General features: G+C 39.6%; 1 protein-coding gene across 8 annotated transcripts in view; it reads left to right on the top strand.

Moving 5' to 3' along the window:
- PARD3 (par-3 family cell polarity regulator) overlaps positions 1–27836 on the top strand; it is a gene marked incomplete at both ends in the record, with an annotated part of 453991 nt that overhangs the window by 264180 nt on the left and 161975 nt on the right. For 6 of the 8 annotated variants that reach the window (XM_080340305.1, XM_080340306.1, XM_080340304.1 and 3 more), the window contains 3 exons: positions 10630–10818; positions 11300–11470; positions 22657–22807. In XM_080340305.1, coding sequence (XP_080196431.1) covers positions 10630–10818; positions 11300–11470; positions 22657–22807 — 511 coding nt within the window. Of the gene's footprint in view, positions 1–10629; positions 10819–11299; positions 11471–22656; positions 22817–27836 lie in introns of all 8 variants that reach the window. The other 2 variants (XM_080340303.1, XM_080340300.1) reach the window with 1 other exon arrangement.

Here is a 27836-nt window from a genome sequence, read left to right as displayed (position 1 = left end):
GTGGCACTTGGATGCAGTAGTTAGGGTCTTCATAGATGAAATAAAACGAAACCTTAAAAATTATTTTCTTCTTTATTTGTGGCCTGAAATCCTTGAGAGAGTTATTTCTCACTATCCATATAGGAAAGCATATGACTTCATATTTTGCACACTATTGCAGGATACAGATTCTTGTCTTCTCATTCTTATATGAGGAGTTTTTGTAACTTGCTAAGCTCACAGAATTTAAGCTTTGGTCTCCAGCTGTCCATAAGAAATGCAAATTACTAATGCAACTGCAGCTTCTATCCAATAACTGTGCCCTGGTGAAAACAGTGCTGCTGTTTTTACCTTTTATTTTGCTGATGAACAGAACAGGTGCTCGAGCATTAACTCCTGGAGCAGGGAAATCTCGTGTATCTTGGTTAGAAGATTGTTTCACCCAGCCAGGAATTTGTACCGTTTGTGTAGCTGATGACAACATGGAACAGATGCACCTATTTCTAAACATGGTGATTATTTGGAATGTAGGAGATTGACCGTAATACGAAAACTAGTAATTTATCATTATTACATTTCTGTTTCTAAGCATAATTATCTTAATCTTGTTACAGAGCATTGAAATGAACTGTTAATTACGCTATGTAAAAACATCTGCCAATTAATTTTTCCTCATACTCTTTGAAAGTCAATAGTGTTTTAGTAATATTTTGCTTTTACAGTTGTCATTCACTGTTTGTTTTCTGCGTTCAAACTGGCAAGTTAACTTTCGTAGAAGCATAGTGCTAGAAAAATAATAATTATCGTATATGTAAGTATTTTGTAGGGGGTGCTGTCTATTTGTAAAAAGAGATTCAAAGTTAGGACTGAGAATTTCATTCTCTGACTCTTGCACTCAGCAGCACGGGAAAGCTTCAGTTTTCTGTTCTCATTTGTTTTTCTGTCAAATTGCTGGAAGTGAGCAGAATGTTATGAATTTTAGTGAGAGCAGGATTTGTAACAGTGACATAACAAGAGCGGTTGGTGCGTTGGAACAATATATAAATGTTTAGCAGCCCTGATAGAAATTGCAAATGGGATTGCTTTTTATTTTCTTCTGAATTCGAACATCTGATACTCCTGTTATCATCTAAATTTAATTTTGATCACCATGTTCTTTCAGAATCCAAGGATAACGCTGTGCCTAAATCTATCAGCATTTCGGGGTTCAATTGCTGCTTTTCCCATAGACTTTTCTGTGTGATTCTGAGTAAATTGGATACACATTGTATGTAAGAATTCATCACCTATAAGAATGGGGTGATTGTACAGACCTGATGAGAGGCATTTTATAAGAATTAATGTAAATTTATTTTTTGTACACTTTTTGTTTGCAGCTATTCTTGTTATGAATATGAGAGATATGCTAGCAAATGCCTGGAAAGAGCTATTTTATATTGATTAATGGATGGAAAGTTCTTGGAGCTTAGTCTTGGGGGAAGGAAAAAATGCACTGAGTGTTGAGCTTTAAGATGTTGGTGTTCTGCACGTGTGTGTGTGTGTGTGTTTTACTTGTAGTGAAAAGCTGTTTGCATTACTTCAACATGTGTAGTCACTTTGTATGTATACATAGCCATTTTTAAAAAACTCTTATGTTCCCACCAATTCATATTTAGGACTTCAGCTTTCATAGCAGCTTCTTATCATTCAGTTGATGCAACTCTTCCTTCACACACAACCTTCTTTGGAAAACAGTTCAGAGCTTCATCAGTTTCCATTGCTGCAATAGGTGATCCAAATGTCTAAAAATTGAGCCAAGACTGTATGCTGACTAATATCGGCCTATACCAATCATTAGATACAGAATGATTTTATTGAAAGATGAGAGGTTTGGCTGATGATTAAACTGTTGCTGTTATTTCTTTAATGTTATTTAGGAATACTGCAAAGGATGGGTGCTGATTATTTGCATCTTCTAATGGTGTGAGGCAAAAGGCTGATTACTATGTTTTTAAAAATAAAACATAGAATGATAGGCTGGTTTGGTTTGGAAGGGACCTTCAAAGGTCATCTAGTCCAACCCCCCTGCCATGAGCAGGGACATCTTCACCCAGATCAGGTTGCTCAGAGCCCTGTCCAACCTGGCCTTGAATGTCTCCAGGGGTGGGACATCTACCACCTCTCTGGGCAACCTGGGCCAGTGTTTCACCACCCTCATTGTACAAAATTTCTTCCTCGTGTCTGGCCTGAATCTCCCCTCTTTTAGTTTAAAACCATTACCCCTTTCCTGTCCCCATCTTTCTTATAGGCCCTTTTTAAGTACTGAAAGGCCACAATAAGGTCTTCCTTGAGTATTCTCCGGGCTGAACAAACCCAGCTCTCTCAGCGTTCCCTTGTAGGAGAGCTGTTCCAGCTCTCTGATCATTTTGTTGGCCTTCTCTGAACCCTCTCCAACAGGTCCATGTCTTTCCTGTGCTGAGGGCTCCAGAGCTGGATGTGGCACTGCAGGTCTTACCAGAACAGAGTAAAGGGGCAGAATCACCTCCCTCCAGCTACTGGCCACAAACAGCAATTTTAGTGATATTTTGAGTGGTTTCGGATTATATTTTTAATAAAGTTGTGACATAAATAACAGATCAGTAGCCATACAAAGAAAATACGTAGTGAATGTGTAATCTGCTGCAGATTACTGTTGAGTTTAGAGTCTTTTACCATAGGAGGTACTCTAGCATGTTCTGAAGCATTAATGAGTAGAGCTGAAACATTAATTCCTAGTGAATAATTAATACAGCAGACTGTGTTTATGAATGTTCTTTGAGTAGTCGGAATTTCCCGGAACGTACAGTGATAATCGACATAAACTGCGTAACGCTGTGCTTGGGATTGACCCTCAGGACTGTAGTTTTGACTCGGTCACCTGCAGGGCTGCAGCATGGCATGGCCAGGCTGGCTCCCTGCAGCACTGCGGCAGAGCTCCAGCTGTTTTCTCAAAGCCTGTGTTGGTAACATTGCTGGCCAATTGCTGATTTCATGGCAGGCAAAGTACATATCCCTTCTCTGGGGTTCTGTAACAGGCTTGCCTCAAGGCCACCATTGCAGAGTCATCCTGAAGCCATGCTGGTGTGCACATCTTTATTTGCCAGTATTGTACTATTTCCTGTGTACCAGCCTATGTTATTTTGGATAATAAGCATCAACTGTGTAAGGCATTTACAATTTAAACAGCACATATAGGAGGTGAGACTGAAAGGGGCCCCCAAGTCCCTTAGTTCACCATGTGCTAGCACAGGCAGTAGGGTCATCAGGTTCTTGGCCTAATTTAGGTGAGTGCAAAGTTCACATTGTTGCTTAAAATTCCTATTTACACATCTGAAAACACATTGGCTATGTGCTAAGCTTGTTTTACTGCACTCTTGGCATTATACTCTTGATGTTGATTCTTTCTTGCAATTCAAATCCAGGGAAAACAGTGAGATGAAGTGGTTTGCCACGGTTGCCTGGAAGTCTGCAGCAGAAGTAGGAGTGAGACACAGGTCATTCCCAGTGCCCTGTGCTGACATTGCCTCGTGAGGAACGTGTTCCCTGCCGTGGACTTCTACAAAGGCATTATTTCCCTTTCAACTTTGTTTTTCTGTCTGGCTTTCCCAGACACTCTCTATCTGTTTCTTTAGTCTTTCAGGTCTTGTACATCCAACAGGCCAGTGAGAGAAGTTATAAAGATTTTTAGGGAGCTGTTTCATTAGTGTGTTGAGCATTGAAGTTTTTCTTGAACAAGAGATAGTGCAGAGAGCTGTAGCTTTATAAGCTTTACTAGCAGAGCAGACACCTGCTGTGTATCTAATCCCTTGGTTTTCACTTCTCTAGGATAAGCATCCTGTAAGGAAATGGGGTTAGCATTACAATCACATATTTGTTTCAGAACATGCAGTAGGAGCACAAAATTGGAGTAGGAACAACAGTTTGGAACAGGCCATGTTGGCCTGGATAAAATACAGTCATTATGGCAATGGCAACAGACTAGTCCCTGTGTGAAGTTCTGAGATGCATAACCAACAAAATAATTTTAGTGGTCTGACCAGGTGATTTGAAATTTAGAATCTCAACTTCTTAATCCAGTTTCTATGACAGCGCAGATCAGAGTGTTAGCATTAGGGAGAATAATGTTTGCACAGACAAGCAATGGAGTTCTTATAGAGATAAATAACAAACATGTGGATGTACTTAAATATGGGCTTTTGCAAAGCTTTGATTTTCATACTAAATGAAAAGCACATGCTAGAATTTTTGTGCTTTTGAAAACATTTAACTTTTTTCGAAACCATTTTTAATCCATCAAAAACATTAAACTGAAGACATTTTTGAATGTGTAACATGTTTTTTGATATTAAATTAAATCCTTAAAATGGACATAACTGGAAATATAATGGGTCTGTTTTTCATGAGCTAGCATTTCTACATATAAATATGTACCAAAGTTAATCCACATATAATGTGCAAAAAAACTTTTCCTTGATGGGATTAAAATTAAAGCAGACCACATTTCCCATAAAATCTCAGAATTCAAATTTAGTTTTTGATATTTAGCAGCTGCTGTTTGATTTGAGTAAGAGTGCAGTCTTTGCCAGATGTGACATATTAACTTGCTAATCTGAATAATGAGTCTCAGTGTATACGTGCAAATAAAATTCATTAGTGTTTATCTAACATATGGGAGATATTAAAATACTTAACCTAGGAAGAGTTAGAAAGAGAGCATAAGAATTTTAGTTGTTTGGTTGGCTTAAGCCCTATATCATTTTATATCTAGACAAGTAGATACTTTAGGCCCTTATAACCTGTAATGCAGCACATAATTGTTTGATTAAAAAAAAATAAAAAGATAAAAGGCCTTGTTTTATTTCAGGAGGAAAGCAGGCCAGGGTGTGCATGTCACTGTTGGATCAGTAGGCAGGCTTTTCTCTGCTGGAGGCCCAGTTTTAAATCTGAATGAGCAGCTGTAGTTACATTTCTCTTTAATGCCTGCCCAGGGCAGGATGCATCAGCTCTCAGTTATTCCTCCCCAGGAAAGGCCTCGGCTGCACTTGGAGAGGTGTGTTACAGGCCACCTACATCGCTCTGTTTTCAGCACCTCCAGCAGTTATACATCTTCTTGCATTTTTATAAGTACCAAACTTCACGCCCCATGAAACAGTTGTCGACCATGGATACTATTTTGCTTCCTTAAAGCTGCTAGATTTACATTTTCTACAGTTGTATATGTGATAGCATACAATAAAAGTGAGAGTCTTTTGGTGTGTATCAATTTAGAAGGTGGCCTGCTGTGGCAGCAATGGCACCCACCTACCTTGAAGGACAAAACAAATTGTTTCATCTCTGATGTCAAGAACGTTTTTGCACAATAGTTAAGTGAAATCTCCTTTCTCTTGTGTACATCATGCATGATTTGAAATAAGAATTCTATTTAGTTATAATAATACTGTTGTTTTCCCAATGTATAGGAGTTATGATTTCTTAGTATCATAGGTTCCTGGTGAGAAAGAATAATGAATTTGATATTAAAATCTTCTGAAGATGGAAAATATCCTGGAAAAAGCTGTGACGTTACATTGGTATTCCCCTTTATTGGAACCAGATGACTAAACCCTGGATTTTGCAAATGCCAGTTCTTTTACTTTTCTAGCGTACACTTCCTAGACCTGGTGGGCTCTTAACATTCACGAGACTTCAAACTCATCTTTCAAGAACTTCAGATTTTCAGGCTGGACAAATTCAAGAGAGAAGATGCATTTATGAGGCAAAAGATTGATGCTTTAACAAAATAATAATTAAACAGACTTACAGGCTTAAGACTGTGATGTTAGAAGGATAGACACAGCAGGATTTGAAGGCAGATGAAGTGAATAGTGCAGATGGGGTCATTGGAGGTGTTAGGTAGCACTGGTGCCTCAGCTATCGTGTGAATTTATCATGTGAATTTCATCATCATATAAGAAGGGTGTGTTTGTATATGTACATGTATATGCTTGTGCATACAAGAACCCCGTACATGTTTTCATGTGTGTTATGTACATAACTTGGAAATATAGGTTGCCCTCTAAGAGTGGGGATACAGAGCTTTCTTAACTGCTCGTGTGAAAAGAAGCAGGAACGTACTGGATTTTGGCTGAGAGATTAACTTATTTCTTTTCTGTATGCATGATCACAAAGTAACTTGCAGGCAGGTTTCAGTGACTTAATAGCTGCTGAGAAGACAGCATGTCTCAGCTCGCAAGAGAACGAACTTTGCTGGAGAGAATGCAGCCGGCTTTGGAGCTGCAGTGGGCCGCTTCGGAAACTTGTCCCAGCTTGACTGAAACTTGCTTCCCCTGTTAGGTGGGAGGAGGGTTTTCTTTGCTGTTAGGTTTCTTTTTTCACCCATCTCGTGCTTCTTGCTCACCAGCTGAACCCTGACAAGATTTTTAAAGGGAGGAAGTCCCAAGCAAGAAATTTCTACATGGTCTTTAAAACATAAAAGGATAAGGAGGAGATGGCTGTTACTAACATGATGACGTAGACTTATTGCACTTTTAGTGTCAAGGTCCATTTTAACGTTGTTTACAAAATTAAATCAGGTTTTATGATCAGATCAGGAACCGATGTTCTATAGAAGAGAAAGAATTTACCTCCTGGTTTTCCAATGGTGCTTTGTAATCTCCATATGTATCGAAGCATAGCCACAAGCTTGCTCTAGTCAGGAAGTTTATATTTCAACTTATGATATATTTATGTTGTATTTAACGAATGAAAAGCTTATCTCAAATTTCATTTATCATACATTTATGCCAATTATGAATTTGAAGCCAAAAAATAGGTCACCTATATATTTTATCACCAATCAACTTTTTATTACGTATTACATACTCAAGCAGCTGCATTCATCCAGCTGAAGTCATTTCAGATGACCTTTTCCTCAGCAGACTCTGTCTGAACAGAATATTGTTCTGCTGTTAATTGTTTTGGATGTAGCATGTGAAAAATCTTAAGGGACTTGATTTTTGTTGTTCAGGGTTCACAGTACATAATTTTGCCCGCATATTTACTCCTGGCCTGTCAAAGTATATGAAGGAATAAATTTCTCCCACGGATCAACTAATCATGAAAATACTGTTGAGGTGTTTGATTGACATAGAGAAGCTGTTAATTTAGAGTGTATCAAGATCAAATGGAAGTTATTGCAATTAGGAAGTGATTGTGTTCTCAGTTGAAATTTTTAAATGCCGCATTCTAGATTTTTTTTTGCATTTTTATGCTGTCTCATGGATGTATTAGAGAATTTATATGGTTTGTTCAACATAATTTACTTTTTAAAAAATAGCTGATATTTAATCGACTGGGGAGAGCTGCTGTATAGGTAATGTTTCTGTACTTTAAAGGGCTTTGGGGAACAAACGTTTCAGCCAGTCTGAGGTTTTATTTGGTGGTTTTGTTTGGTTGGTTTTGCTTTTACAACTTTGGTTCAAAATATTATGTTATCAGGCTAAAAACCTCCTCCTCATTTCCCTGAGAGTGGCTCCTTTATGGCATGCTGAGAGGTTCCTGATCACTATATATTTCTGTTCCAAGGTTTGTATTTCTGGAGTTGTATTCAATGAATCATACATAGTAAGACCTTTGGTACCATGGCATGGCACAAATGTTAGAGTCAGTACTTTCATATCCATTGTCCTTGAATCCTGATGGTTCAGTTATTCTTAAAAGCCACATTTTTCTCCTAAGTATTCTGTGAAAAAACTGTAGGATATCAAAAAGAAACATTTGTTCCCTCCATTGCTTAGCTGGCTTAGTTGAAAAAAGCTGTGGATACCCAATGAAGTCCTTAAAGCAATTTAGCCTTAGCCCAGTAATGGTATTTTTTTTCCTTTGGATGAGTTGCATAGTTTTCTCGTGGCTTCAGCACTTCTGTTCCAGTGCTGAGGCTGCTGTTTATAATTTTTTCATGAGCATGATCTGCTCACTCACGTGCTGCTACTAAGGAATAGTTTGCTCCAGGCTGGGGCCTTCAGTTTCACCTGCATATTTGGGTATCTCTAGCCTGATATCAGCTTATTTTCTTATTCAAGTCTCTAGAAAACGAGCAGGGAGAAGCCTCACATTAAGAATTGTGCGGAGCTGATAATGCAGCTCTTTGGTGTGGCTGAAGAGAAGTAGTGTAGGGGCCATTATCCAGGTCCTTGGGGATGCTGATGGAGACACTGTCTCCAATCGTCCCTTTGGCATGTGGAAGTGAACCCGGTGGACTGTGCAGGGAAGCTGTTTAGTTCTCTGCCCTGAAAGGGAGGTCACTGGGGCTGAAGTTCTGGCAGATTTTTTAGAACATTAAAAAATAGTGAGGGAGGAAGGAGATCAAAGGTAAATTTACAGTTTCTGTAGTAAAGAAGAAACAATAACCTTACTTTGCTTTTTTGGATTACCTGTACATCCTACCTTGGCTTTGACTCCCTTTTGTCTCTCAAGCTTTTACTGCTACTGTTATTTATTAAGGGATGTGAAAGTGGTCAGTGTTACAGGAACTAAAAGATAATGTGCGTCTCTCTGAGATTTTTTTTTATTGTGTAGCTACCTGATAAAAGATGCACTCAAATGTATCCTGTAACTCGTGCTTCTGTGACCCAAACAGGCAAATCAGACTTGTAATTTTCCCCAAAACTGGGGCCTTTTTTTTAGTTTCAGTATTTTTTCCATGGACAGAGTGCACCTTTCCCTTCCTGACAGCTAGCACAGATCGTCACAGGCCAAGAGATGCATTTGGATAACGGGATTCACAAACGAGCCAACCTAGATGTGGCACTTGGATAGGGGTGTAATTCTTTGTTTTTAATTGATGAAGCACTATGCTTTGTCATAAATGAAAAACAGAGATGAGCAAATAGTGTCTAATGCAAGGGAAGGGGCTGGTGAACACATTAAGGTTCATGCTTTTAACCAAGTGGGAAAAGATAGAGCTCCTGCTTTTCTTCCCTCAGCTGTTCTGGTTCTCTCAGCAGTCTGACTGCCTTCCCATGTCACATTTTCACATTGCATTTCTAGGTCAGTGGTGACACAACTAGCATGCTTGTGCCCAAATTGATCATCTTAGTCTACTGTACACCACATGGCTTTCACATCCATCTTTGCCATAGTCTGTGTTTGGATTTCAGAAAAGCCTGTCAGTTTCGCCTTTTGTCAGGCCTTAAGAAACAGGAGCAGCTCAGCAGGCATACATTAACTTCTCATGTGTCTTGTCCTGCTACAAGTATCTGGGAATAGGAGAAAAATAGGACGAGTGAGCTTTGCAAATAGATGAGAGTGACAAGGGGGAAGTCAGTATAAAATCAGTGTTATAATGGATGTGATGTATTTGCTAAGATTATTAAAAAAATTGGACAGATCAATTCTTCCAGAGAAGAACTGCTGACTGTTGGACTGTATTGTGCACCTTCTGGTAGACGTTCTCTTAGTGTTTTCCTTTTATGTGGGTGAGAAAAAACCAGCACATTTGGGTTCATGAGCATCTTTCTAGAGGCCAGATACTGGGCCACTGTGGAGAACTGCCTCTGAGGGCATGAATTTTTTCTTTAATATTTTGCTTAAATGATCAAGTTATAACTGAAGTAGTTCTAAACACTTCATTATAACTGGAAGGTGTCAGAGACAAGTGGGCAGTGTCTACTGCAAAGGACAGGGCTGGTGAACAGTTCGTCCCTCCCGTTCCTCCTTTTGGCAGCAGCCTGTTGTGCTTACGCAGTGCAGGGCCTGTCCATTTTCTGTCCAGGGTGCTGTGCCCACACCTGCTGCCCCGACAAGTGCCACCACGCTGTGGGGACACCCCAGGGCCCCCTCCCTGCCCACCACCACCCCAGGCTCAGCGGGAGGTGAAGCGAGAGGCCATTCTCCTGCGCTTGCGTGGCCTGTGGGTGCGCGGAGGGGTGTCGCTGAGCTGGGACACCGGCACGTCTGGGACTGTAATTCCTGATGTTCAAAACCCGGGATTGTCCCAGCTGGACAAAAACTGAGTGTGAAGGGCAGCAAAGAACCAAAGATGTGAGTGAGAGGACAGAGGTGAAGAGCAGAGCTGGGAAAGGCAGGAAGATTGGTGCTCAGAGCTGGATTTGACGCTAAGCTTGGCAATAGCAGAGAGATGTGCTGTTGCGGATCTCAGCTGTGTAATTTGCTGTTTTTCTGAACACAGCTAGTTTTAAACAAAGTGAAGTGAAGGAGTACATTTTGAATTTAATTTTCTTGTACTTAGTTTCTCCCCATGACTGCAAAGCTGCTGTAGACAACGGTGATATTTTTAAAATTCTATAGGTTTGCAAGTAAGAAAATATTTCTCATACAGCTCTCCTTTGGCTAATGAAATAGTAGATTACATGTGAGTTGGTGTTAATGGCACGTTCAGTAATGACACATGATTCAATTATTTTACTAGACAGCGAAACACTTAGACACAGACATAAGATATTTCTGAATCTAGGCATCAGCTGGAGGTGACTGAAAATACAGTATTTGCGCATGTTTCTTCAAATAATTACTGTGGAAAATATTGTGGCATTTTAGTTAAAAGCAGGGGTTTTTAATGCTAATAGCTGTGGAGGGAAGATATTTCCCAAAGAGAAATGCTCCTCTATAATCCCATTCTAATTTTCCCGACAGAAAGCAGAAGAAGAAGAGCTTGTCCTCACACCTGATGGCACCAGGGAATTCCTGACATTTGAAGTTCCACTGAATGACTCTGGATCAGCTGGACTTGGCGTGAGCGTCAAAGGTAACCGGTCAAAAGAAAACCATGCCGATTTAGGAATCTTCGTCAAGTCCATTATTAACGGTGGAGCAGCATCCAAGGTAAGAGGGGACATCTGTGTACTTTGGTCTTCCTCAGTTTTCCATAATAAGTCTGTTTGGAAAATAACCACAGATTCAAGAAGAATGAGATTGCTCTCTAACTACCTTTTTCCAATTACACCATCAGAGGTAACATTTAGATTTCTACTCAGATTCACATGTTTGCACATCCCAGAATTTAAACAACGCTTACAGATCGTCGGGAAGGATATGAGCCGTCTCTGGTACAGTTCAATTAGTATGCTATTTGTGCAAATATGTTATGATAATAGCTTGCAGTGCAAACCTATAATTGGAATAGACATTTCCTACAACGGCTGCAGTGGAAGCTATTATACTAGTGTTCATTTGGCCATAAACTATTAGGACTAAGCATAGTTGTTTGATTATTTTATTTTGGATTTTTTTTTTCCTCTCTCCAGTAGACTACACTTCTTTTGGGCATGTCTTATGTAACTGGCTATAATCCTTCGTTTTCCAGGATGGCAGGCTTCGAGTGAACGATCAATTAATAGCGGTAAATGGAGAATCATTATTGGGCAAAACAAATCAAGATGCAATGGAGACCTTAAGGAGATCCATGTCCACTGAAGGAAATAAACGGGGAATGATCCAGCTTATTGTGGCGAGGCGAAGAAGTAAATGCAATGAGGTAATAGGCTTTTGATACTGGGAATGGGAGTTTTCACTTCCAAGGCATTTTTATTTATAAGAGATGTCATGATTCCTCTGAGACCTAGAAAATAATATTTGAGAAGCTAAAGAAAGAAAGAATTACAAAATTATCTGAATTTCAGTGTTAGACATGCTAACCTTATTACCAATCAATAAAGGTTTTCTTTTGAGTATTTCATCAATGAGTAACAGGAAACACTGAATAAAACTATATTGATTTTGTAATTGGATCCCACTGTTTATGTGATTTTTGTTCTTTGGAGTTTTTTATGTAGGTCTATTGAATCTCTCGTTTATAGACAGTGTTAACTGACTTGCTGCTTTGTCACTTTCAGTTTTTTTAATTAAGAGTAGAGCTCTTACATTTCATTATTGCATTTCATCTAGGTAATTAAAAGTTCCATGTAAAGATTCTGCAAAACTTCAGGCAAATAATATTGTTATTTCAGATTTTAAGTACGTTGTGTCTTGGCCTTCATTGCAGGGAAGCATGAAATACTAAATTCAGGGTGAAGTGGTGATTCTTTTTCTGCTAGTATTTGCAGCTTCTGTCTCCTCCAGTGTAGTGTTAATGTGTTGATGTTTTGAAACATTTTCATGATTTCCAATAGTTTATCTTCTAGATTAATGTAAATAATGCTATATAGTAGGAATATGTGGGCATATGATACTGAGAAGGACTGCAGATGCCGTGGAGGACTGAATGAGACTTAAATATGGTTTTGACAAATCGGAGAAATGCACTGCGTTAACTGGGGTGCAGTTGAATGGTAGGTCAAGAAAGCATCTGTTTCTTAAGACATCTAAAAGTCATTCTTTCATTCTTGTTAACACTGGTAAGGTCTTATTGAGGAAGTTATTTCTTGAGCATCATGCTTCAAAAATGATGTGCACAAATTGGTTTAGTACTGCTGATCTTGCCTGGGGGAAAAGGAATGGTTTATTTCTAAATGCATAAAACTGATCTTTAAAAAATTCCAGTCTACAGTGTATTACAAAATCATGTTTGAAAAAGACGCCTCGCTGAAAGTATTAAGCTCCTCTTGATTAACTGCTTATACGCAGCTTTAATAAATATACACACAGGTTTATATATACATGCACTGCTAGAAAGCCAGTTTGGGTGCAAGGTTCTCATTTGGGTTAAAGGAATTCTGACCATTTTATATTTGGTTATGTCCTGTTCTGGCCATAATTCTGATCTTGGACTCTAGAAAGCACAGACTGTCCTTTGGAGACTGTTTCTTATTCCTCCTCCATTTCAGATGCATAGAAAGGGTGAAGTATTTTAGACCATTTCTGTGTTTAGTATCTTTTTTCAAAAAGGATGTGGAGGACGTTCACTCTTCTCTTAGTGAAAGTCTTCTAGAACAAATGTATCAAGATGATGTTTGCAAATAATGACGGAGCAAATTCAGCAGTGATGAACCAGAGGCATTGGTCCTTAAATCTGATAGAATTTTTGCTCACTCAAGTTAGGAATAGTTTGGTGCCCTATATCTGCTTGACATTTAGTGGGATTTATTTTGTAGAAATCACATTCCAAAAAGGCACAGCTCTGTGTACAGTATATCTGTTCCAAGATGAAAGAACTGGTTTTAGAATCAGATATAGATACACTGAAATGTATCTCTATAGGGCCAGGATAGGGACCCCTGTCTGTCTGGGTCTACTTTACACTTTTTTTCCTGTGTTTTCCCAATTCCTTAATAAGCTGGTACAATGAGCCATAATGATTTGGGAAAGTGATGATGTGTAATTATTGGTGCAGTGATCATCTTTACAAAACAATTTTTGGCACTCTTTTTTCTCAGAATTATTGCTTTCATGACATTCAAAGGAAATATGATGTCAGTATTATTTGCATATTTTAATATGACGAAAGCACAACTTGCATGGACATAAAGCTGTTTACCTGCTGAGCTGGCAGTATTCAGGAAGGCGGTTTTCTGAAAGTCTGGCAATACCCAGATTTCAATGAAATGAAAATTGAAGAGGGAATTTGCAATTAAACTCTAGATCTTTGTTAAAGAATTGGACGGATTTAAACTTTTGATATCATCAATCTGCTATAACACTGATAAGCTATGATAATATTATGTATGTATCTTGCATGAATACCATTAACGAGTATGGTATTCCATCATCTTAGCCCCCAGGTGATGGATGTGTGGCCTGAGATGCAGCTGGAGAGCAGCGTTGCACACCTGGGCATGGCAGTGGGACCCGCCTGCCCAAGGAGCATCCAGCATTGGCCGTGCCTGGCAGGCTCAGCTATATTGTGCTTCATTCAGCAATGTAGATTATTTCCACGTGCTGGTACAGAAGCTGTCCCTTTGGAACGTTCCTGTAGCTGCCACCAGCCTAGTATACAGTCTCAGCAAAGATTTTTAGTGTTAGAACAAAAAATAAGTGACATCTGACTGGCTGCAAATTCGGGAGCTTGCAGATTAGAAGTAAAACCATGAGAAGGGCAGACCCTATCTTGATAAATCACACCATTTATCAGCATTTTCATAATTTTTACTGTTTTTTCTTAAAGAGAAAAAGAAATGTTTAGCTTTTGAGGAAGTATTTCCCTGTTATTTTTCATGCTTTTCTCTTTCTTTTGCTTCTCCAAATGAGTCACCATGAAATAATAACAACAACAACAACAAAGATCCAGTTCAACTGATTTCTTTCCTGTGTTGATTCGGCACTGGATGTGCCCAGTTCATGGAAAAAACCTTGGCTTATGCTCTTATTAGTCTTGCAGAACCAGAGTTAAATGGAACAAGCTTGATTATATTCCCTTTTGTGGATTGTCATCAGTTTTCCCTCCTCTCCAGTGGCATGGCCAGTCCTGCACCGTGGTGCAAGGTCAGGACTCAGCACCCTGGGAATTCCGGCTGTGCCATGGAGCAGCCACTCATCTCAGAAAGGGAATCCATGCAAGGGGTAGCAGTGCCAATGCAAACAAACAAATGAACAAAACCACAACAGCAAAAAACCAAACCAAACCAAAACAAACCGTTTTTTTCCTGGCTTTAAAGCCAGTAATAACTTTGCATTTGCAAAATCAAACTGAGTTGTTTTGAGATAGCCAGGCAACCCAGTCTGCTTTATTTTGGTCAGTAAAACTGAGTTTGAATTGGATTTTAAGAAAGTTGGTAGTATGGGTACAGTTCTTTTGGTTTTAATATTCATTTTCATAATCAGCCCTAAGAATTGCGGGGGGGCGGGAAGAGAAGAATTCATTTGACAGGACGGTTCTGCAGAATGCCATTCTTCTGTGTTTCAGTTCAGAACAGAATTTTCACATGCTTTTTTATTTTGATTGCTGTTTAGAAGAGAGGACGTCTCAACCCCCATTGTCCTGGGTTTAGAGAGGCATGGACAGTTCCTTCCAATCTGCTGTGCAGGAGCTGTTTCTTTGTCAGAAAGCTTTCTTAGGCTTCAAAAATCAAAGTCTACTTAACTTGAGCACGAAACCATTTCAAAACTTTGTGAAGTGACCCCTGATACTCCTTTTTCATGCCAGTATTATTCTTGTACAGCTTCACCAGTTCTCATGTTGTAGACTAAGCCTCCAAAGCAATTATAGTAACAATAAAAATGTACATAAACACCATAGGAGTATTATTCTGTCTTCAGAGAGGTAGTGAGGAGATCATTTACATCATCAGCGCTTACATAACTGTAAACTCAAAAGAGACCACAAACTTCCCAGAAGGTAAAAAGCGCTTTTATGCTTTTGTGGTTTTACTGAGCTGAAGAGTTGCCTGTAGAAAGAATTTCCATTGAATCACCAGGAGATAGAGTATAATCCTTCCAGGTTTCCAAGTGAATTATCTTGTAGTAAATATTGATATAAGCATGGAGTGAGTGGTAGCTGTGAATGAACTCCAAGCCAAAACTGTGTATCTCAGTTTTCTCCTGTTTGAATTACATCTACACAGAGTATAGTAATATAGTTAATTTTGTAAGCTGAACTATTACAAACCTTACAAAGCTTTGTTTAATATCTCAGCTCCTCCAGACAAAATCACACAGCGAATATTTGATGGATGCTGTTAGATTAGTGTAACAAAAACATTTAGTTTGGGATTTGGATCTATCCAAGGTTCCCTTCCCTCCTTTCAAAAAAGTTAAAGATGCTCTCCAAATGTATGCTTTCAACTTTCCACCTTGCCTTCTGTGATTAACATTGTGTGTTGATTCTTCAACTTGCCTTTATAAACACACAGAGACTTTAAGGTACATTTCCAAAGTTGTGCAGACAGTGGCACAACTGGGAAGAATAACAACAGTAGTGACTTGATATTCATATATGGCCAAATTTAACACTCCAGTTTTCAGAAGATGTGGCCATCAGACTTTTAGATCTTTAACTCAGGGCTGACATTTTAAAAATTACTAAGATTTAAAGAGAAGCGCTGGTGCTCCTTGAGCCATGTTCTGCTAATTAGTGATACTATTGTGATAGACCTTTATGGGCAAGCAGCTGCTGGCTGTATGGCCGTAATGCACACACAGCGCTGAGGCTCGACTGTCAGGCAGAGCCGTGCAGCTGCCGACAGTATGTGCTGATTCAAGAAAATATAGGTAATTGTTACTTTTGGAATCTTGCTGCTTTCAGTCCTGCAACCCGGACAGCTGAGGGGCACAGATTGCTCGTCTGCGCTCTGCTAATGTCACACACAGGCAGCACTTGTCTGCCATTAAGAGCGAGAGCATCACCATTTCCTCAAAATGAGAGATTTCAAGGTGTTTTTTTTTTTTTCTCTCTCTCTCTTTTTTGACAGAATTAATGTCTTGTCAAACCTGCCTGAAAAAAAGGTTTGAAAATGATTTGCAGATCCCCAAATTTCTTGCTGCGTGCCTGTTCATTTTTGCTCCAGTTGCTGTGCTGAAAACGGAGCATACTGAGAAGTGGAGAAACAGTCATGAAACCAGACCGTATAAGGATGTCTTCCACTGTTTAAATAAATTGACTGGTAGACAGATCATTGGGAGAGACTTTTCAAATGAGTGGCTTCATTATAAAAGAAAGGAAACATCTATTTTTTTCAGTATGGGTGGAAGTATAAAACATTCAGCATCATTTTTCCCTGCATGCATTACCTAGTTTCCTACTTCGAAATTGATATGACAGGTTTGTTTTTTTTTCTTTTCTCACTAGATTAGTTTTGTGACACCTTTCTGGAGTTCATTTAACTATTGAAAAGGCTTTAGTATCTTCTCCAAAATGGTGATTTCACTGTTCACTGCCTTTTCCAAGTCACTGGTAAAGCTACTCACAAGGCTAAGCCCTGATTCCCGGGGAAACCTATAGCTGACTCTTCTCCACCCTGAAGACTGATTTTGTTTCCAATCTAATCTGCCAGATTGCAGTTCAGAAAATTAAAACATAGTCCAGTCCCATGAAAACTTAGTTTCTTCAACACCTTTGATATGACGCCTTGGTAAATGCTTTTTGAAAATGCAAATATGTCATGTCCAATTCATTACCTGAGAGCTGGGAGAGCGTACTGGCACCTTTGTGCAACTCCAGCACCCCAGTGAGGCAGGATTTCCCCATGGACGTCTACGTTCCCTGTGGGCCCATTTCCATCACAGTCAGTGATCTTACTCATAATTGTAAATGCCACCATTTCATCTGAAAGCAGGTCAGATGCCTGGTCTGTTGTTCCCAAGATCCCCTCTAGATATAGAGGCAAGCCCCAGCCCTCTGACACCATGGCCACTTGTAACAGCGTGTGGAACATTTTGGCCAGCAGTTATGCAGTTTCATGGTTGAGTTCCCTCAGGGTTTTTGGGAGAATGCCATCTTACCTGGGTGACATGTTGACTTCTCACCTACCACTTTGGTCTAATGGTCCCTTGTATTTTCTTCTGGCTGATCTCACTCCTCTCCTCATTTGCTGCAAAGAATGGGGTCAGGTGTGGAAATCTCCCCAGTACCTTCAGCAGTAAAGACTAAGGCAAAGAAACCACTGAGTTTCCCTGCTGCAGGCTTGTTCCTCAGTAGCCCTTTCACTCTTGTCATCAAGGGGTCCAACTCATTCCCTGTGTGCTTTCCTACATCCAGTGTCCTTAGTCAACATTCTACTTCGAATCTGAACATCCTCTGAAGGGTGCTCCTTAAATTCTTCCTCCTATCTCTCAATTTCTTGGGCTGTATTGGTGTGTGGGTTTTTTTTGACTGTGGCACCTTTTGCCTCAGCTTCTAATACTGGACTTGTTAATGGTCTCCTTTGAGGCCACTGCTGGTCTTTCTGGTGCATGATTTTCAGTGTATTTAGGTAAACTTCTAATAGTAAACATGCCAAGAAATATTTGTAAATAATAAATGTTAGGTTTTGGGAAAGAATGTACATGATTTTCTACTTTATAATATCATGTGTCTTCTGCCCTTCTACCTGTTCGCATTTATTTTAACTTACTTACTTTTTGCTCCTTTATCTGTTTTCTATCCTTGGTATCCACTTACAAGCTCTGTCTTGGCCCAGATTCACCCCCATGCCCCATAACCTACCATCTCACTACATTTTGCAAAGTTCTGCGGGTTCCCTCCCACCATTCTGAAAGCATTTTTTGTCTTCTGCTTGCCTTTTAGCATTGTCAGGACAGGCATGTAGTATTTCTTGGGAACACTGAACTAATTTTACATTTACTAGAGCATGATTGTGCATGTAAGTCAAACATGACTCTTTTTACTGGCTATTTACCTACGTTTTCACGTCTTGCCAAGTCTGTCCCTGAAGAAGGATCCCAACTTGGGTGGTTACAAAGAAAACCATGTTTAATGTTGGTAGTATTATTGTAAAAGTAGCTCTGTTGAAAAAGGAAGCTGAAGCATTTTGAACGTCTTAGCCACAGTACACAGATAAGAAAGGAAAAAGAAAGCCTGGAGAATAATTCTGTGCGACAGAAAGAGCTTCAGTACCCAGGATGCAATGTAATGTATAGTAGATTTGCATGCTAACTTCTTTAAAATCCATAATGCTTGCAAGCCAGTGTTTGGATAATTTAGTTTCTGAAGGAAAAAAGGAGTCTGATTATTGTTTCTTTTTATTAAAAAAAAAAAAAAAAAAAAGTTTGTTTATGCTTTGAATATTTTGGCAATGTTCTTATGCATAAACTTTTTCATATTTATGTGCATAACTTCAGATAGGATGGATGGTGGTGTTTAAGTAAAAAGCACCGCATTAGTTGTCCTTTTATCATCTAGATAAGCAGCAGCTGGGCTAGTTAGTACAAACAGTGCTTTAGCAAACAGCTGGTTCTTATCTGAATGACAAAGGGCCAGGGTAGAGACCTTTTTTATTTAAAAAAAGAAAAAATCTTGTTTCTATTTTTATTTTAAGAGAATGGAGAGAAAAGGAGCTGCAGGCAATCTGTAGCATGTGAGGGTTTATTGCATTTTTATGATTATGTTCATTTATTATAGATCAGCGCTAGGACCCAGAGAGGGAACTCTCTTTTCAACATGGAGAGGAGAAGGCTCAGGGGGATCTTACCAGTGTCTATAAATATCTGATGGAGGAGTAAAGACAACCAATCCAGACTCTTCTCAGGGGTGCCCAGTGCCAGGATAAGAAGTGAGGGACAGAAACTGAAATACAAGAAATTTCTGTAAACATAAGCAACAAATGTTCTTCTGAGGCTGTGGTCAGCCACTGGCACACGTTGCCTGGAGAGGTTGTGCAGTCTCTGCCCTTGGAGGTGTTCAAAACCCAACTGGACAAGGCACTGGACAACTTGTTCTTTCTGACCTTGCTTTGAGGTACCATCCAACCTGCACCTCCGCGACTTGGAGCCATCACACCAAGAAGAGCTCCAGCTCAGGGTGGCTGTTTGTAGGAAGTGTAGGGGCCAGTTGGTGCCTCACTTGCCTTGCCAGGCCTTAAATGAAGGTCAAGAATTCAAACATCTTTGTTTATGTTACCTACTCTTTATCAGTTAATCAACTTCAATTATACTGGATAGCACCGATATCAGCTAAGGGAAGGAACTGGAATGTGTAGTTCAAGCTCTTTATTAGAAATGCATCAGGAGGAACTGCTTTTTATTTGAACTGCAATCTTGCTTTGGACTGTCGGTCTCTTTGTCTTGCCCACAGCACAGTTTCCAAATTCAATGTATTTTTTTCTTACACAAACTTTCTGTTAACAATGTAAGGAAATTACTTTTTTTTTTTTTTCCTGAGAGCCAGTTATATAATTCCTGTCTAATATTTGCTGTTTTTTAAAAGGCTTTGTCTCTTTTATAAAATATAATTGGCTGTCAATACCTTTGTTTAAACCCATCGTTTAAGATGCTAATTAGAAGTGGAAAAGTTTTAAAAGTTTTCCCTAAGAAAATTATAAAATACGTGATTCACTTTACAAAAAGTGACCATCTAAACATACCACTTCTCCTATTTCTTTTATTTAACCTGTACTTTACTGCATTACCAGGAGTGAATTTCTATGTATTTCTCTGATTCAGAGCTTTCTTCTTGTCAGTATCTTTCTGAAAATCTCTTGAGACCTTCCTACAAATGAGTTTGAAAGTTGATGGGTTGTCACATGAAGGAGGACTGTGCGATATCGCTCACTAAAAGCTGGACACTTGTTACATAAAGTCGTCAATATAGCACTGGGAGAATAAATCCCAAAGCACTTTGGTATTTTCACACCTTATTTAAAGGCAGTGAAGTAAAGGTTAGTTTATTTAATGCCTTTATCATGCAAGTTTAAGCTCTCAAGCAGTCTAATGTTGCTGTGCTTTTTTTTCTTACAATGTTTCAGAATTTAACATTTATATTCTTTTTGAATTTGCCGTAGATTCCTTCATAAAAGAGGCTACAAATATTGTTTAATTTACTTTTTAGTGAAGCTGTCACTTGTAATCTGCAATTTAAAAAAACTAATAAAACAAATCCTCATTTCACAATTTAAACCTTATTGAGTCTAATTCACTTGCACTGCAAGTTTATTATTCTCCTGCAGCTTGACGTGCCTCCAATTGTAATTGTGTTGACCCTCCGATGCAGTAAATCTCCCCAGTGCTTATCAAACTGGGAGAGATAAGTCTACAATTTGGAACTTCATTAAATATCTCATTTATATTAAACAGATGATGGCTTTGAACAGAAATAATAATTTTTACAGACTCCGTAACCTCCCAGTTGTGGTCTCCTCAACTTTGTAATGCGACGTTTCGCAAACCTCCACCCCTCTGCGTACCGGGCGTTAGGCCAGCGCCCGAATGTCAGAAGTTGTTAGTCCATCGGGCTGACTTCAAAGCCTCCACTGTAGACACTGTGGCCGAGTGCTTTGTAGCCCTCAAAGGAGACTTTTTAAAAATCTTTCACAACATCCATTTCTTAGTCATCTGGGGATTGCGGGTGGAGTGATTAATAATGGGCAGCTGTTTAAAGAAGAAGAAAACAACCAACAAACGTGTTGCTTGTTATTGCAATTCCTGAAACTATGAACTACTCCTCTTGTGCTTGTTTGGAGACCAGTCCTTGGAATAAACCCAGTTCACAGTGGCTTCAAAGTGTTTGTAGCATGCTTAGTATCTTACAGTATCTGGCCCCTGCTGTATTTCAATACATATAAAATATATGCCATGGGGTTTGCATAAGGACATCGTTCTCGAGGATTAACTATACACTTCATTAAGAAGAGGCGGGTTGGTGAGAACAGCTAATGCTTTGATGTGTGACTTCATACAATTGCCCTGCAAAACACATATATTTTTTAATATTTGGTTATTTTTTTAATAGTGCTGTGTTCAGTTCCCGCTGTTTAGGTGAATTGGTTTAATGGTCTTGGCGAAGATCCTCCAGTAGCATTGCCAAGTACCAGCAGGGTACTAGAGCTCAGGTGAACCCAGCACTTTAGGGGCAGGCAGGCTGGATGGTGCGAGGGCTGGGTGATGGTGTGGGGAGTCTCTGCTCTCTCCAGTGAGCAACTGGGCGCTCATGAATTGGGCAGCTGAACTGACCAGTGAGCACATGGGTGCTCTTTCTCCTTGCTCCCAGGGCTTGTGTGGGCATCAGAGCTGCCCGTGGCTAATGGGGTGCCTAAAACCAACTGAACAACACTGAATTGTTTTCTTACATTGCCTCTCACGGGCACTGCTTTCCACTGGAGCTTACTGAAGAAAACTTGACTCCTTCCTCTCGTTTTGAAAATCTGAGAGGCATATGCAGGAAAACGAGGGGTGACCAGCTTCTGCAAACAAAGGCTGAGCTGAGAATTTGCTCAGAGGAGCCTTCTGGCAGAGGGCAGCTGGGGCCACATGTGGAGTCTTCTCCTCTATACACGTGGCCAAGCAGCCCATCTCCATCACTTCTTCCACCACCTACCTCCTCTGTCTTGTAAAGCCCCGGGGAGTTCTGCCTGGGGTCGTGGTGGGCAGGGACCCAGCAGCTTAGGGAGGTGAGGGCTGGGGTGGGGGGCACCTCATGTTTTGCCTTTATTGGTTTTTGTGGCTTTGCCTGGATGCTGCAGCAGCACTAGGGATCACGGAAGCTTCCAGACTGAATGAAGCACTCAAGGTTTTCTGTACCCTGCGGCCAGGAAAGGCAGAGCAAATAACTCGCCATAAGTAGAAAAAACTTAATGTGAAGCCTGACTATTTTACGTCTCTCCTTGCTTCTGCTGACTACAAAATGTTTGAGTGTTTGCGTATGGGTTGCTAATATGTGTGGTGGGGTATTCTGGGGGTTTCCACAGTGAGCACATTTGAAAGCAAATCGCACGACTTCAAAAAGCATCAGCAGCCCAATTCCAAATAGAGTTCCTGCTCTGCGCTCCTGACAGGAGCCTTGTTCTGACAGGCTGTCAGTGTGGGAACGATGGCCCAGCTGTCTGCCTGATATTGCTGAAAAAAGCCAAAAATATTCTTAGGAAATTATCCAACAAAGAGACACCAAAATGCAGTGGTTTTTTTCACCAATTTTCTGCCGAAGGATTTGAAATTTGACAGGGCACCATGGGAGGTGTAGTGTAAAGTGGCTTAGAAAGTTGGTCATTAAGCAGAGCTGTCATTGCAAATTATATTTGTCCGAGGTGAGAAGTTCTAGCTCATTTGGTGCCCAGACAGGTCTAAGCCTTAGGCAAGTTGTTACAGTTCCCCCATGCTGCTAAATGGACCCTGGGCGCTGATTTTCCTCTCTCTGTGCAGTTGGAGTCACCTGGGAGCCCCTCGGGTCCAGAGTTGCCCATAGAGACCCTGCTGGAGGACCGGGAACGGAGGATTTCGCACTCCCTCTACGGTGGGATCGAGGGGCTCAACGAGTCACCCACGAGGAACGCGGCGCTGAGCAGGATAATGGGTGAGTCAAATCAGCTCTGCTAATCGGGGCGTGCTTTTATTCCTCTCTGTGAGTCATTGAAGGGTAATTAATGCAGCATGGGAATTAGAGAACGTGGAGGTTGCACCAACCAACTTAAAATGTGCCTTAAAATTGTTCCACGCAACCATTCAGGATGGTTAATGGGAGAAAGTCAAATGGAATTATGAAATGAATTTCGTATCCTGTGGCAGGTCATAGAACAAACAAGGGGCGAATTTAACATAGTTTTTCCGTGTCTCGGACAATAAATTATTGGGTGGTCTAGTCTCCGTGTTGAGCCTTCATTCACATGAAAGTCAGTGACTCAGGGGAATTTATAACTAATTTCACAATTTCTTCTCCTCTGTTTCAGTCATACTACAATGTAAAAATAAATAAGGCAAACTTGCATCCATTTATGCTAATTTGGGTGTTTCATGAATTTGTTTGAATTTTTGCTTTGCAGGACATGAATTTTAAAACCTTATAACTAATTTTAAGCATCCCTTTAGTAGTTTCTGTGCCATACCATGAGCATGGCCCCAGTGGATAATGAGGTTATTAGTGATTGCTCTGCAGCAGTTCAACTTCTGATGTACAGAGCTAGGTAATAAAGACTTGCCTTGCCACAGGAGTGGACAGATTTACTGACTAGCATGGGATTAGTTTGAAAGGATTTTCAAATTTAAACGCAAAAAGCAGCTTGATGAAAATAGCACCTGACAGAAGATGTGACAATTGCTTGCTTGAGTTGCAAGTTTTAAACATAAGACCTGGCCATTAAATTTGGGACTTCTTAGTGTGCTTGACACACAGAGAATATATTAGAAGATGCTGCTACAAACTTGATATGAAGCAAGGCTGATCTTAGTTTTGAATTCCTAGAGATTTATTTTCAACATTAGAAAATGAAAGTCCACCATCTAAGCTTTTTCGGTCAACAGTTTGTGTATATATTTCACTCTGTTTTGGAGTAGTTAGGGGATTTAAAAAAAATACTTTTTTGTTAATTTGTTTGCTTTTTCTTTGTGGTAGTAGAATAACACTGTTGTTAAACTCTGAAAATCCAGAAATTTGCTATTCAACTTATTTCATCGATTAAGTATTTTTTGCACATTTGGTCAACAATAGTTAGAAATAAATCGTATTCTGTTCTATTGCATTACATTTTGTGCAGCTTCAAAGAAAAATTGTATTCCTGTGAATCAAGGAAGTGTGAAACCTTTTTAGATAAAGTCACATGCTACTTAAAGAGAACAACTGAAAAGAAATATTCAGTTGTTGACAAATTTAGGGAGTGTCAGAATAATTTGGAGACTTTAGCACTGCTCTCCCATAGAAGGGACTGGTTCTTGTGGTGTTGAGACTTCAGATAAAACATTTGCAAAGCACTGCCTTCTGTTTTTTCCATCAGTGTTGCAGAGGATTTACACATAGAGCTCATATAAGCGTTAACGAGTTATTGCTTAAACACCTTGTCCAGTGATGGGAGAGGAAACCCTGAGAGAGTGTGTGTGCATGTGTGTCAGCAGCACGGTTTGTTTCCACACCAAAGGAACACAGGGCTTGTTGTGCTAAATACAGTCTGGTATCATCCCTTTAACAACAGACACTAACTGATGTTTCAACAAAAGATAAAACAATCTTTCCAAAGCTCTTGAACTCTAATGCTTTTGCATATCTCTCTCATGCAGACATAGGGGAAAAAATCCATCCTGCATTTTTTGTTTTATAACCTGAAGTTGATGTTTTGATTTCTTCTGAATCATCATTTTTATGTATTGTTTCCAGAAACCAGGAATTATGTAGAAAATTGCTTGTTTGTGACTTAAATATTTTGATTGTTTAGTGGGAAGCACACGGAAAATCAAATTGTGCCTGAACATCATAGTAAATGTGAACTAGTCCAGCATAACTGAAAACTGGTCTTGCCAGGACTGGGTCATTCCTTTTTGCAGTTACAGTTTCATGGAGCTGTCATGTTTAAACCCAGGTTTTAGGCAACAGTCAGTTTTCTGATATTCTAATTTTTCTGAATGGATCAGTACCACAAAGCTAAAACTGCAGTGTTTACAATCCTTTGTGATATTTTTGCATGCATGCTTTCTTGCGGCACCACACCACAGTGAAGTATTGTTACCTGTTGGCAGAGATAGGTACAGTTATTTGGTTCAGAATAGCTAAAATTTGTAAGACTCAAATAATTTATTATACAGTGAATTTCCTGTCCTATTAGAACTGATAATAAGGAAAAACTCAGTTTTGTTTGTTTGGGGTCTTTTGTTGTTTGTTGTGTTTTGTGGGGTTTTTTAATATTTTTTTTCTTTTCATGGGAATGTATATGTGGTATTATATGATTCTGCCAGAGTTTTCCTCCCCTCTTGAAAATTGACCTCAAAGTGAGCATCAGTCCTAAGAACACTCTGGCTGAGGAAGACTGGAGGTCCGTACCTTCCCGTGCCAGCCCTGCCCGTGACAAGGAGCCGAAAGGAGTGGTTTGTGTAGAGCTGATTCCCTTGAGTGCCCTCCACATATGGAGGAGCTCTCTGACTCACGGGGTCTCCGAATCGCCTCTTGTCTTTTTATTTACCCCTCGATGGATTTAACTATGTAAACTTTTAGTACTCTTGGTACCTTGTGGTGAGGAGGTCACAGTTTCATTTCACGTGTCAACGAGTAGGTCTTTCTGCTTCTTTTGCTTTCGAGTGAAATTGATGGATTTTGGGTTTTCTTCCTTCCTAAGTTAGACTATTGAGAAGTGATAATCTCAAGGTCTGGAAAATTCTTGCTATTTCCAGTCATTGCTTAAAGCTGGAACAAAACTTTTAAGAGACATTTGTTTCTTTTAAGTATATCTAATGTAATTTTCAGGAAAGGTGTTTAAGACAATTTCCTTACTCTTTCAATCCATAACTGACAGCAAGAAGCGGTTGTCAGAGTCTTGCTGTGATAGTGGCAATAAAATACCAATTTTGGAATGTGATTTAAATTATGTAGAATAATGTTTGCTTACTGCAAAAAGGCTACATGAATCTTTTAATATTTCTGATTATTACATTGATCTACTTTTCTAGGTGACTATTGCTTTTTCACTTTATAATATTTCACTGAAAATTTCTGATGGAGAGGAGACAGTGCTTTCTGTTTTCAAGGAATGATATTTTTGTTTTAACAAGGTGGTTTTTATTTATACAAATTGGGTCTTCTAAGAATTAGAGGGCTATAATAAACCCTTATATTTAGTTAGTTATTTTTAATATTTTCAGGTTGCCTGCTGGTGGCAGGTTCAAAATAACATCTGTGTTATACTGGTTTTCTTGGCTCTAAGACTAAAAATTCAAGTCTCTTCTGATAACACCATTCTTGTATATCATCCATTATGCTCCTGAGTTTTGCAATACACAAATACATAGCTACTGTCTATATAAATTATTCTTATTCAACAAACAGCTTAATACAGAGTCCTCTTTCATCTCTTTCTTCAAGTTGCTGATATATTTTTAATGAACATGGTGGGTTTTGTTGCTAACAGTGACTAAACAGAAGTTATTTATCAGGGGTAGATCAAGTAACACAATAGCTTGCACTGAATCTGCTTTTCATCCTGAAGGATCCTCCAGAACTTCGTAAAATGTGATAGCTGCTACACAACAGGAAATACTTTGCTCTCTACACAAAAAATTGCTATCTTTAGGATAGAATCTGGAGGAAGCACTACTGAAAAGAATTTAGCTAGGGATATGGAGTGTGTGTGTCAATAAAATGAAAATAACCGTTCACAAGCAGCTTGCGGTTCCCTGGCCGGGAATCTCATCAGAATGTGATGGTCTGCTTACAACAGTCTTGACAGATCTGACCACTCTCTAGAAATCCAAAGCCTGGAGACATTTTTATCCTTAGGTGTTCCCCACACATTCATAGAATCATAGAATCATCTAGGTTGGAAAAGACCTCTAAGATCATTGAGTCCAACCATTAACCTAACACTGCCAAGCCCATCACTGAACCATGTCCCTAAGTGCTGCATCTACATATCTTTTATACCCCTCCAGGGATGGTGACTCCACCACTTCCCTGGGCAGCCTGTTCCAATGTCTGACAACCCTTTCCGTGAAGAATTTTTTCCTACTATCCAATCTGAACCTCCCCTGGCGCAACTTGAGGCCATTTCCTCCTTTTCTATCGCTTGCTACTTAGGAGCAGAGACCAACATCCTCCATGCTACAACCTCCTTTCAGGTAGCTGTACAGAGTGATAAGGTCTCAGCCTCAGCCTCCTTTTCTCCAGGCTGAACAGCCCCAGTTCCCTCAGCTGTTCCTCATCACACTCCTGCTCCAGACCCCTCATCAGCTTCGTTGACCATATTCCTATCCCACCTCTATTTAGCTTGGAAAATTAGATTATGTGAGTATCTATGCAAATTTTACCAACACTCAGTATATTTCTGGAGACAAATATGCTGTTAGTGAAAAATTAAAAAATGAAGACCTGGAGAATTTACAATTTCTCATTGCACAGTTCTCTGTACCCTTCCTATAGGAATTCTTATTGCTATTGTTATCATCATCATCATTACTATTTTCTTTTATTATGATTTCTGTTATTTATTACTCTGTTCATTACTTCAGTTAATACTTCATTCTTCATCACAGAGTAGCTGTTGCTGATTTCTTGGTCAGGTAGGTTAGAAATGACCTGTCATGTCAGAGCAAGAAAAGCTCTGTGGAAGAGATTTGAAGTGTACCACTGGTCTGAATTCCACAATATTAAAATGCTCATGAGAGTCACTCATTAAGTAATACTTGGTTTTGAACATGTAATAAGGGTGTTCAACAGATTTCTTAGACATTCCTTTAAAAACAAAGCAATAGCAAAAGCACAAGAACCAAGCCAGATACAGCACCATGATACTGCAGCATAGTGGGGGAGCCAAGTTATCGCAGCAACCATTAACAAAACCTCAGGGAGTTTCAAAGTTTGAAAGAACCTGTAGTACTTGTGTTCTTCATGAGTAAGAAGCCTGTTGTTC

Source organism: Nesoenas mayeri (assembly GCF_963082525.1).
Source record: "Nesoenas mayeri genome assembly, chromosome: 2".
Lineage (NCBI taxonomy): Eukaryota > Metazoa > Chordata > Aves > Columbiformes > Columbidae > Nesoenas > Nesoenas mayeri.
Note: the sequence above shows the minus strand (reverse complement) of the source record. Positions and strands in the feature narration are given on the sequence as shown.